At 37.3% G+C, this 13282-nt stretch overlaps 1 protein-coding gene across 1 annotated transcript in view; it reads left to right on the top strand.

Annotated features, from left to right (window-relative positions):
- Positions 1-12750, top strand: part of Cyfip (Cytoplasmic FMR1-interacting protein Sra-1) — a 30757-nt gene extending 18007 nt beyond the window's left edge. The window contains exons 19-28 of the mRNA XM_068770996.1: positions 939-1138; positions 1935-2068; positions 3166-3357; positions 3489-3613; positions 5561-5639; positions 6382-6476; positions 7665-7846; positions 8817-8879; positions 9750-9897; positions 11730-12750. Of these exons, the coding sequence (XP_068627097.1) occupies positions 939-1138; positions 1935-2068; positions 3166-3357; positions 3489-3613; positions 5561-5639; positions 6382-6476; positions 7665-7846; positions 8817-8879; positions 9750-9897; positions 11730-11891 (1380 nt within the window). The 3' untranslated portion in view covers positions 11892-12750. The remainder of the gene's footprint in view (positions 1-938; positions 1139-1934; positions 2069-3165; positions 3358-3488; positions 3614-5560; positions 5640-6381; positions 6477-7664; positions 7847-8816; positions 8880-9749; positions 9898-11729) is intronic.
- Positions 12751-13282: the final 532 nt, after the last annotated feature.

Consider the following 13282-nt stretch of genomic DNA (forward strand, 5'->3'; position numbering starts at 1 on the left):
ACTCCTCATAGAAGTGTGAGAGGTGTCACGACTTTCGGCTAAAGTTAACATATCCTTCATGTGTCGGTGTATATATATATATATATATATATATATATATATATATACACACATACATTCATACATATATATATACACATACACTTATATATATATATATATATATACACACATACATTCATACATATATATATACACATACACTTATATATATATATATATATATATATATATATGTGTATATTTCCAGAAAAAATCTCAGACTTTGACCATTTTAGATTTTAATCTAAAATTAAAAGTATATTATTAAGTAAATCTTATGACATTCAAGAATTTTTAGTTGATCGTAACGTGTGGAACTTGGTTTGTAGACTCATTCACATGGTTAGTATTATAACACATCAAATGTTTTTAAATTTCATTTAAAAAGAGCAATTGTTGAGTTTCTTGCCAGTTCTTCTCAACAGATCACCATTACCAGCCCTATTAGCGGCAGCTTACTACTTATAATCTTAAAAGCTGCTCGCATCTACAACTTCCCAGGACCTTGAGTATGTCGTTCACTTGTGGGAGGACCCACCCACGCTGCGTCTTACGACTTGTCGTCATTGCTGGGAAACTTTTCGACGTGTTTTGTCCACTGCCACTACAGATGAACAACTCTTCTGTATATGTCACTGACTAGTGTGACTGTGGATCTCCTTGTTTATGATTCGTTAAACATGAAAGTTATGTATTGTTGCATTAGTTATTCTACAGAACTAAGTGGACCCCAAACTCTTAGATAGTAAGGAGCTTCTTATAATTTTAAATTTATCGATGATTTGAAAGTATGTAAATGCGTACTTGAATAATGATATTCCGAATTTGATTACGACCTGAGAGAGAGAGAGAGAGAGAGAGAGAGAGAGCTAATAATATATATTTTTTCGTTTCAGGAGCTTGAGGGTTTGATCTCTGTAAATCGACTCTGTCACAAACTCCTCAGCCGATATCTAACATTGGATGAGTTCGAGGCGATCCTTCGGGAGTCTGATCATGGGGTCCTGGCTCCGTACGGCAGAGTCACGTTGCACGTGTTCTGGGAGCTGAACTATGACTTCTTGCCTAATTACTGCTACAATGCTGCTACCGACAGGTAAGTTGAACAACCCTGGTTTTTTTGCAGAGTGATTTAGATATGTGAATGTGAGTATGGCTTGAGTAATATTTAAAAAATGAACAATTTTATTTCTGTGGAATTCCCCTTTACGACGCGCCGCTGATGATGACGTAATGTTGTCCCTACACGTCGATTATTTTAACATTATAAGTAGTAAGCTACCATCGATTCGAAAAGTTGATCTGCTATGAAAAACCGGCCAGAAACTAAACATTTGCTCTTTTTAAATGAAATTTAACATAGTTTCATCTGTGCATTATTATAATAATCATTATAAGATTTTTTTTTAATAATATACTCTTAATTTTAGATTTAAAACTAAGAAAAGGAAAGTCTAAGATATCTCGTGAAATATTTAATGGAATCAGGTGTTACCTCGCGGAAGTCCATTCTAAGTAAGAAAAGGACCAATATTTAGTTAGCCACTTCCGCACATGCAGTGGTAGTCGTGCAATAAAATTCAAGACTCTGTGTTTGGCACTAATCGGTGTAACATAACTCCTGAAGATGCCCCGTGGAGGGGTGAAACACGTGTTGAGTAATTTGGCGGTGGCGGTTGTGTGATTCGCATTGTTTGCCGCATACGCATTTATCATTGTATACACTCAGATTAATGAAGGATTTAACTTTGGAGACGAAATTTATGCGTAACGAGTTTATTTTTATATCTCGGACCGGTAATCGTGTCCATCTTTGGGGGAGACGTAAGCCCAGCACTGGGCGTAAATCGGATGATAATCAAGAACACGTGGTCAGCTAAGAAACTTTTCAGGTTCGTCAAGTGTCGCGGCATTCAGTTCGCGGCCGGCGTGCAGCGTGAGCGGCCCCAGCAGTATGGGCACGCGCTGCTGTGGGGCTCCAAGCAGCTCAGCTTAGCCTACTCCGCACAGTACGCGCAGTACGCTGGTATGTCTTGTTGTTACATTAGCCCCCACTATTGGGGGGGCCTTTCGTTTTCCTATCTTTGAGAAGGACAGAGTCGTTTTTGGTTATTAATTTTTTTATTCACTGTCCTTTTCATTTTCATTCTATACTATCATTCTTCACGTAATCTATCATTCCGTTCTCTTTCTTTCTCTTTCGTTCTAAGTCTCATTAATACATCGCCTTATTATTTCTCTATTTTACAATTTTTTTACATGATTTCACATTTTTATTAACAGTTTTATGCTTACTCTATTACACTGTTTTAATTGTTTATTTTTATAACATGTTTAACAATTACTTTGCAAAAATTGAGAAAAAATTCCCTACTTTTGGCATCTTCTAACAAAGAGGCGATGTTTCCTTTATTTATTTTTACGCCCAACCGGCATTCGGAGTCGACCCGGAGTCATCCGAATGCGGGACATTGGACTATCAAGTGAACCACGGTCTGGCCCACGCCCGGTTCACAAAAGCACGAGGGGTCGTCCTTGAGCTTAAACCGGTGAAGGTACTCGGAGAACCCTCCGTGCCCCGTGAAAAGCTGGACCAAAACCGCGCCCAACTCGATACTGCGGAGCACGCGATAGGCTGAGACGGCGTCCGGGAAGAATTTCCGCGTTGCCGATGCCGTCGTACCGTCCGTACACCTATTCCATTCGTCAAGTGTTCCCAGCTTAAGTTATTGCTTGAAGAATGAGATGGGATGCTGGTATGTCTCAACCACTAACACTAAACCCCAAACGCATACAGTTTACATGGAAGGTAGGAAGGAGGATTTTTTTTTCTTAAAAAATCTAGCTAGTCCAATACCAACCGGTCAAGCCGAGGTTTCAGCCTTCTCGGGCGGCCTTATATCGGAATGCTGAGCGGGTATTATCAACGAGCGATATTAATAATGTCGCAACAAACGAATATAAGAAGATCCTTAGAAACTGTGTTGTATCGGAAGTTTGTAGTAATCACCGAAATTATGTTATTTTCCGACATATGAAAGGGGACCAAGTGGTACCGTGGTTTCAGTTATCAGAATGTAACAGTGGTTAGAACGTTATCCTGAAGTGCAATGTACATTCCAGGTTTCGTGGGTGCACAACACCTGCACGCGCTGGTGCGGCTGCTTGGCTACCAGGGTGTGGCGGTGGTGGTGGGGGAGCTGCTGGGGGTGGCTCGTGGACTACTGCACGGTACGCTGGCGCAGTTCACACGCGCGCTCGCCGCTGCCATGCCCCGCCACTGCAAGCTACCCAGATACGACTACGGCTCCAACGGTCAGTGTTCTCATGCTCCTGGAATTCTGGGACTTGACGTATTTTATAAACAACCCTTCGGCATTTCTTGATGATAAGCAGTAGTTCTATGAGATGTTTAATTAATGAGTTGGATCTGTTTAATGTTTCAGGAGTGCTGGGCTACTACCATGCACAGTTGACTGACATTGTCCAGTATCCGGACGCCCGCACAGAACTCTTCCACGCCTTCAGGGAGCTGGGGAACATCATACTATTCTGCATGCTCATTGAACAGGTATTTGTCTTTTTTTATTTACAAATTCTTTTACTACATCTCAAGGCCTAAATGAATGAATCAATGGCTCCAATGTAGGGGATAATGGGTGGACCAGCGGCTTAGTCAAGGTCGTGGAAGTTGAAGAATGCGGGCAGCGTAAGACTTGTCATCGAAGCGATTTGTGTGGGAATTCCTATGCTTTTCAATGGACTTCTATTAGTTGACATAATAATGATGATGACATCTTAGCGCCATCACCTAGAAACGTCAGATATTACATAAAAATAAAAGTTTTTTCATGGCTTCGCCGGACTGAAGAAATGAAGGAGGTGATACTCCCTCCTTTCTCGCCTCGCACATACCTAACATTTAAACTCTAGCCGCAGCAACTTTTGAACTATGTGTAATTATGTATGTATTTATTGTTGCATACAATAAATAGGAGAAGAGAGATACAAAAGACAGCACTTTGCGAAGGCTTTACTTATTTCACAGTCATAAAAGTTTGTTATAAGAGATCATATTGATTACAATCGCCAGATTAAAATTAAGTTTATGTTATTTCGTAACGCGCCACCTATTTAGAACAACTAGCAATAAACTCAATTGGCTTGGGTTTGAAATTACTTTTTTAAGATTGTTTTAACTAATTTTTTTTTCACAAAATTAGAACAATTAATTTTCAAATATCTTTATCGTGAACATACTCTTAACAAGTTGAGTGCGACCTCAGTCTCCGGTAAATGACACCAACCTTTCCGATTATAAAAACAATATAAAATATGACAATCAAGGTGAAAATTGAACATTTTACTATAAATTTTAATGTATTTTATTAAAACAAGGTAAATATTAAAATGGTTGTCATACGCAAGTGTAAAGAAATGTTATAACCTGTTTGGTCATTCTTCGTGCTATTTTTCTGGCACTTTGTGCCGCATTATCTTCATAGCACGATTTACAATATTTTCGCAATGCTGAAACTCGGCCAGGTTTTGTCTGCACGTGTTGTATTACACCGGTTGCTATGCTGCTAGATGGGACATTGTCTTCCTTTCAATTTGTTTAGTAAATCGCCAATAACTTCCGGAATTCTGTAATGCTGATTCTCTTCGTCGTTATATTTTTTAAATAAAATAAAACTATTTAGGACAGTGATTCCCAAAGTGGTCTATATCGACCCTTAGGGGTCTATGTCAGCGAAAAAAAATTTGGAGGTCCATGAAATGAAAATGGAGGTCCATGATAGCGGATCTGATCACATACACTGATAGTACCTATTTACTTACATCATACTATTTTATAATATCAAAACATTTACATTATTTATAAAAGTACATATGAAGTAAAAAAAATATTATATATGTTTATAAAATTATGTAAGTTGTAGGATGTTGGTATTCGCTTTGTGGTCGCGATTCATTTTGAACATACACTTAACTTCACTACAGTTAGAAATTTACAGGAAACCAATGTCAGGTAAGTAGGGGGTCTACCCAACACGGAAAAACATGGCAAGGGGTCTACGACTCAAAAAAGTATGGGGAACTCTGATTTAGAACAATATTTAGTAAAAGTTTAACAGCCAGTTTCCTATACCACTTCAGAGACCTTCGTTGTGGACCATTATAACCATTCATCGAATCAGATAAGTCTACAGCAGCCTTTATTATAGTCCACCATAATTTTGGGTTTCTACTCCATCGAGTAAATTATAATATGCCAGTATTGCGCGCGCGGCCTGACGGGGAAGACGTTATAAAACCGTAGAGTAATATATTGGCAGAACCTGTACTTAATGTATTTATTGAAATTTAAAGAGATAAATTTTCCGCGTCGTTTCGTAGTTTGATATATAATCTTATACATTGACATATGTATGAGTGAGGCGCTTTATGGAGCCTTATAGTAGGACAGTAAGGTCATTTTTTTATTGCTATGGTAATGTGTATATTCCGTTCCTAGGCACTGAGTCAAGAGGAAGTAACTGATTTGCTTCACGCCGCACCATTCCAGAATATTCTTCCCCGTCCGTACACTGCAGGTAAATACAGAACTATTTACACCCACATTGATATTGTATTAAAGTAATAAAACCTTTTTGTTTACACTAGAGATAAACAAAATGTATCCCTGACAAGAAAAGAGTAATTTATATGTTTTCCATCTTGGGATATATCACTCTTTTATATATTTAACTTATTTAGCTCAGTGCGGCTCAGAGAGAGGATAGGCAGCTAACACTAAAAATATATCGTTTATATTTTCGACTCTTTTAGCTCAGATTTAGTAGAACTCGCTAAGGCGGAATAAAACATGTGAAATATTCCTATTAAGCATTTTATCTCTTTGTCATGTGATATCGTTCCGAAAATCCGTACTTTACATTTTTAATACAAACGTGCAATAGCTATCCGTCTCTCTCTTTTACGTGTAAATTGCTATGTAAGCCTATCTCTTTCTCTCTCTTAAACTCGTTATAAGTATAAAGACTGAGATGTAATAACAACACACGAGCGCTGGAGAGTGATGATATTTTTCGCAAAGATAAAGTCACTGAACTAATCTTAATGAACTCATTTGTTATTATTTATTGCTATGCAGTGTAAACAAACCGTTTTTGAAGAGAAAAAATCGGTGATGTAAAGTGATTCACGTAGGAGAAGAACCCGTGAAAAAAATCGTGGTTGAAGATCAGTGAGGCTTCACGGGCTGTAGCAAAACCTGTGTAAACTCGCACGGCTACATTTTTATTCTGATATTGTTTTATTTCGTTTCTCTTGCAGAAGCGGAAAAGTCAGAAATGAAACAGAAACGTCTAGAAGCCAAATACGCGGCGCTTCAGATAGTGCAAAACGTGGACAAGTACGGTACAGCTAAGGTAAGTGTGGTCACAATTAAAGAGGTGAAAACCTATTTTAATCTAGATATAAGGGGAGTAATATGCTTGTTTTTCGAATATTTATAAATTAAAAGATTGTAATAACAAGCATTTACTATTATAAATTAATATATTCTGAAAGAAGCCACTCTGTGTTTGGCACTAATCGGTGTAACATAACTCCTGAAGATGACCCGTGGTTGGATGAAACACGTGTTGAGTGATTTGGGGGTGGCAGTTGTGTGATTCGCATTGTTTGCCGCATACGCATTTATCAGCGGGCTGGCGGGCGGTGCACTTTGTTGCACGACTACCACTGCAAGTGCGGAAGTGGCTAAATATTGGTTCTTTACTCACTTATGCACTATCATGTTAATATTCAATTTATTAGAAAAAATACGATTATAAAGTAATATGTATGTGTGTTTTATATTTAAATATGTATGTTGTGTGAACACGTTAACTACCCGCTATATATCCCTCTTTTATTTCCATGCTATGATTGTCTGTAATAAATTGTCTAGTGTGACGAGACCACACATAGTACTTCTTCTTTATTATATTATATGTGTATTAAACAAATGAACTAGTAACTTTATATGTAGCTTCTACAACTAAATAATTCCCTGTAGTTAAACAAAGAGATGCCGTGTTATTGAATTACTCCCTCTTAAATATTCGTCCGTAAATAATGAAATGGCGAAAGTTAAAAAGAAAGTAAAATTTAAAAAAGCCCCCCAATGCGGGACAGTTGGCCACCAGATACACTACGGTATGGTCCGTGCTCGGTTCACAGAAAACAAGAGGCTCTCCCTGAGCTTAAACCGGTGAAGGTGCTCGGAGAACCCCCCCTCCCCCCATGTGCTCCGTGAGCATCTGAACCATAACCATGTCCAACTCAATGCGAAGTTGGGACGGCATCTGGGAAGAATTTCCTCGTTGTCGATGCCGTCGTTCTTTCCATGTACCTTCTATTCCATTCGTCAACTGTTCCCAATTTAAACTACCGCTTGACGAATGAGATGGGGCATTTCTCGTCGTCGGGTATTCTTTTAATCTTCAAGATGTTTATACATTTCTGTATACAGATAACCTAGAAGTCTTGTTTGAAATATATGTGGGATGATTATATCCAGCTGTAGATGAAACAATCTAAGGTTGAATGTGTGATAATGTTTTGTGTTGCAGCAAAGTCAGTTGGCACGCGAGGGTGATCTTCTGACACGTGAGCGTCTTTGCTGCGGGCTGTCGCTGTTCGCGGTGGTGCTGCGACGGCTGCGCGCCTGCCTCGCTGCACCGCAGTGGCCCAGCCCTCCTGCGGCGCCGCAGCACGCGCCGCTGCACACTGACGACACCAGCGAGTTCCACAGGTGACGACCCATACAGTAACCTGCAATATATAAAAACGTTCCAAAAGATATTATCACTTACCTATTCTTAATTTTAAATCTAAAATTAAAGGTATATCATTAAATAAATCGACAGAGTTTGGTTGATTCAAATGTGTGGAACTTTGTCGTTATTATGTATACAATCAAATATTGTTAAATTTAATAAAAGTAGAGTAACTGTTCAGTATCTGACCGGATCAGCATTCGGAACCGGTGGTAGCCCACTAATGTTAAAATAATAAAATTCAAAATCTCCTGTTAATATTAAATATAGATAAATATTTATTCCACATTTCAATAGCACATGTTAAATAAATTATGAAAACGTAATTAAAATACAATATAGAGGAAATGATTTTTGAAGTTTATAAAGCTTGGGAACAAATTGCTCTGCTCATATATTAAGGACATTGTAAAAGTTACCAGATAAAAGATAACTGTCCGAGTTTGTTCTCAGATCTTATATATGTATATGTATATATGTACATATGTATATATATATACATATATAATAACGGCGCCAAATTTCACTATGACATTTATGATGTAGGTAACATGTACTATATATATATATATATACATATACACGTGTGTGTGTGTGTGTGAGAGAGAGAGAGAGAGAGAGAGAGTGTGTGTATGTATATATATATATATATATATATATATATATATATATATATACATATTATTTTTCTATCCCGATACTTACCCTGCCTTCTAGTTATCTCTGCACCAATTTTGACTGTTATAAACTTGCACAGACCTATAAGACATTAAGTCCGTAGTCAGTGTAAAAAAGTGACTAGATGAATAAAACACAAATGCTTACTTAATTTGTTTACTCTATGGCATTAGACAAAAAATATTCTCAAACCAAACAAATCTATATACATAGATTTTTCCTCAATTATACTTCGACATGTTTATGTTTTATAATTTCTATTTTCAGATTGTGGTCTGCGTTGCAATTCCTGTATTGCATTCCTGTTGGCGATACTCAGTTCACTGTAGAGTAAGTACTTTTTATTCTAACTACCTCTTATGTGTATTATATTCTGAAATGTGTAGAATACTTTTTTAAATTGTTATACTCTAAACCAGAGTTCCCCAAACTTTTTTGTGGCGAAGACCCCTTGCCATGTTTTTCCGTGTTGGGTAGACCACCTACTCACCTGATATTGATTTCCTGTAAATTACTAACTGTAGTGAAGTTTAGTGTTAAAAACTTAAAGTAAAAACACATGTTAATTTATACATTTATTTATTGAATTTAAATTAAAACTAGTCAAAATAAAATTTTGTATCTGTTATGTAAAATATACGTAACATTAAAAAATTTTTTTTTGCTGACGTAGACCCCATGCAGGTTGCCATAGATCCCTAGGGGTCGATATAGACCACTTTGGGAATCACTGCTCTAAACTACTTGAGTAATGGTAGTCTGGTAATGGCGGTCCGGCGGTAGGGAGCTGGGACTTATGATCGTAGGACGCTGGTACGATTCTCGGGATGCAATCAACAATTCAATACAATTCACAATTTGTGCCTTAATATATGATTAACACTGCTCACAAAAAGACTTTCCAAAGGATGTGCAACATCTTCCTCTGGGTACTATAAAATCACACTGCCATCGCCAGCTCGGCTGACAAACGTAGTGATTATGCTATATCCCCCATTTGATATCTTTGGGGGGAAGGGGAGGGGGGTTATACCTTGCAATAGACGTATACAGTCTGAAATGATGACGCAATTTACTTTAATGTCTAATTTCGTGTTAAATATAATGAAAATTGTCAGCGTTATGTGTACATGTGTTAATTCATACAGGCTGATATTAATGAATGTGATTAATAAAACGCCGAGTGCTACGTTTGTCCAGGGAGCTGTTTGGAGAAGGCCTCCACTGGGCAGGTTGCACCATCATAGCGTTACTCGGCCAGCAGCGAAGGTTCGAGGCTCTGGACTTCTGCTATCACATCCTGAGGGTGCAGCGCGTGGATGGAAAAGATGAGCTGGTGAAGGGAATCGTAAGTTATCTTTTGCATGGTCATCAATCTCAAACTGATCGCCCTGATCATTACAAAAGCTTTGCAGGAGTTTCTTCTGACAGTTCTATCAGCGCTAATGCTTTCTGAAGTGAAGTTAGCCAGGAGATATATGATCAAGTCTCGGGCATATTGTATATTTAAAATTTCACATTTTAACTATTGCACAGTGGGGGTATAAAAATTTTTTTTCATGGAAAAATAAAGAAAAAAATTGCTGAGATTAAATCTAAAGAAAGTATGTTTTAATAAATGTTTTAACATTTTAATGGGTTAGTTTAGTATCAACCGTTTGGTATCGAGCGTCGTTTTTAACCAACTTCTTCTCCTACTCACTCCTTTTGTAGTGATACTTGTCTAGACAAGTAACAACAACCGGCCAAGATAATGTTCTGCCTTCTCAGGCATTTTTGAGTCTGTATGCTTAGGGGTATTATAAGCCAATGTCCTCTGGAGGGGACCCTTTGAGTCTGATCTCAAGGCGGCCTGCCAATCCGCTGAAGTAGTAGTATTCAGAGGCCCGAGACTTCCAAGATTGTCATCGATACTTACAGTTTTAGGTTAGGAACCATTTGCACCCTGCCTTGAAGTCCAGGTCCAAAAAAAAAACGCATGTTAGATACTCTCACATTGTACCAATATTAAAAAGCAAAGAACACGAAGTATATTTTAATAATGATTATTTATTTTATATAACCTTAATAAGAAAAGGACCAATATAGTGCTACTTCCTCAACTAAGAGGTAATTCTGTGTTTGGCACCAATCGGTGTAACATTACTCCTGAAGATGCCCCGTTAAGGGGTGAAACACGTGTCGAGTGATTTAACGACGGTAGTTGTGTAATTCGCATTGTTTGCCGCACGTGCTTTTATCAGCGGGCTGGTGGAAGTAGCTATATATTGGTCCTTTTCTTACTTAGGATGGACTTCTGCAAAATAACGCCTGAATTATATTAGATGTTATATAACCTTAGTAAACTTATTTTATATCTATAATTATATATCTGTTATATATGATTAGCTAACATAATTACTATATTAAAACAAAAGTAACCTAATGTTTATAAAAATTGTAGTTAAAAAGTATTTTCTATTTGTTATCTGGTTATAAACGTAAAAGACTTTAAGGCTTAAATGTATAGTTAATTTGCTGTCTGGTATATCTAATATATAAAATTCTCGTGTCACGGTGTTCGAACTTGAACTCCTCCGAAACGGCTTGACTGATTTTTACCAAATTTTATATTCGTATTCAGTAGGTCTGAGAATCGGCTACTATCTATTTTCCATACCCCTAAGTGATAAGGGTTGTTCACCCTAAAAATATTTTTTTAATTTTTTGACAAAATTTTTTGTTTTTACTTTTTTATGATACAGCATACAAAAATACATACAACCCTAAATTTTCACCCCTCTACGATCAACCCTTATTTTTTATTTGTTAATTAAAAACTTTAAGTTTTGTTTGCAAAGCAACGTTTGCGTGATCAGCTAGTATTATATAAAAAATAAACGGTGTCAGAAATAATATATAACGTATAATAATATATTAAATAAAAGCGTTATCGAAATTAATCGAATTCAAATTATTTATTATTTACTATCTGTGCCTGCAGAGTTTGTACTGCCAGAAGCTATGACTCTGTCGCGTTTTATTAAAAAAAAATAATGTGATATATTTAGATTGATCACTTTACATACGGTGATTTGAAGTATTTTTGCCGATGAACAATACATTGACCCCAAAGCTTTTACTCCTATAACCAATCACCCTTAAAAAGTTTGGTAAAGTGTTAATTAAATTTTCTTCCAGCCTCTGAAGCGAATGGTGGATCGCATCAGACGTTTCCAAGTGCTGAACTCTCAGATCTTCGGCGTGCTGGCCCGCCATTTAGTGGCGGACGAGGAGCGTGCAGGCGTCGAGCATATACGCTGCTTCCCACCACCATCCGCTCCTCATCACCATGTCGATTAATATAACTGATGAAGCAACAGTCAAGGTGATGTCATCTGCAGCAACTTGAAGCCTACTGAAGACATATCATCATGACAGTCGATAGACTCTGCAAGGCATAAACCTCCTCTTAAAATCGTCACAATAATCATGACTTATATATTTCTCGTAACCTTGACTATGTCGTCGATACATCTAGTTGGATTCCTACCCACGAATCGGGATCTATTCTTCCCCAATGGTCGTAGTTCATAAGCGATGTCTGCCTTCAGACGAGCAATTCCTCGAGCTATGTTAGTGATTTTGGTTCTTATGCGGATCTCTTTATTTTTGATTCGAAAACTAAAAGAAAATCACGTGTAATATTTTGGCATGGACATTGGCATTTACAGCTTCACTATAAAATCAAAATCTCTTTACAATGTCTTCGCACTTGGTTTACTTCAGGGGTCTTAACTTGAATCTTTACTTCTATCCATGCATAGGGAATCTGGATAGAGCTTTAGTCTCTGAAACGGACGCACCATGAACAGATTGTCCCGAGAAATCGCTGTGCCGCGCCCTAGGTATGAGCGGGGCGAGGCGGGGGGAGTATCGTCCGCTCTGTTCTGTCAGTACGTCGCCAAACTCATGTTCCGTTTTTTTTTCGGTTCTTATATCTCGCAGTGATTTTTAGAACGTGGTAGAAGTTTCTGTAGCACTATATCATAGCTAGTTAACTAATGAACACTATATGTTGAGAGAACACGACGGGAAGTAGCTGAATGTGGGCAGTACAAGACAGTTCGTCGTAGCGATCGTTGCCTTGCAATGAACGTCTATCAGCCGACATGATGATACCACTGATATATTAATCTAAATCATCACATTATACGATGAACTTTAAATAAACATCTTAAATTTTTAAATTTTGCAAATAGGCAGTTGGTGGTTAAATTATAACTAAACTTCATTTGTTTTAATATCGCTTATTTAGTTACTGGGATAAACATCAAGAAACACGAAGCAATTTTTAAAACTATTTATGTATATGAGACCGGAAAGTAATGTCATTTCTGTCGGCATATTTCACAGAAAAACCGGTTGACATTTACCGCTCCGGCATTGAAAATTTGTATACAAGACGGCAAAACAAAAGTTGTTAATAACGAAGGTGTATATATTGTTGATGAGGAATAAAAACTTGTTAAAAATATAGTTGCGTGAATTTAAATTAAGAAAGCGACATTACTTTCTGGTCCCCCTTATATATATATACATATATGTATGTACATGCATATATATGTACCAATACGTGTAAGGATATAGTTCGAATTTAAATGCCATATTTTATTCAAAAGATACATTAGTTCACGGCGCCTAGTTTAAACATAGCAATCTAATATATAAATTTCTCGTGTCACGGTGTTCGA

The sequence above is a fragment of the Battus philenor genome, unplaced genomic scaffold (genome assembly GCF_028537555.1).
Source record: "Battus philenor isolate CCGP_79_NKW_IND1 unplaced genomic scaffold, ilBatPhil1.0.hap1 SCAF_30, whole genome shotgun sequence".
Classification (NCBI taxonomy): domain Eukaryota; kingdom Metazoa; phylum Arthropoda; class Insecta; order Lepidoptera; family Papilionidae; genus Battus; species Battus philenor.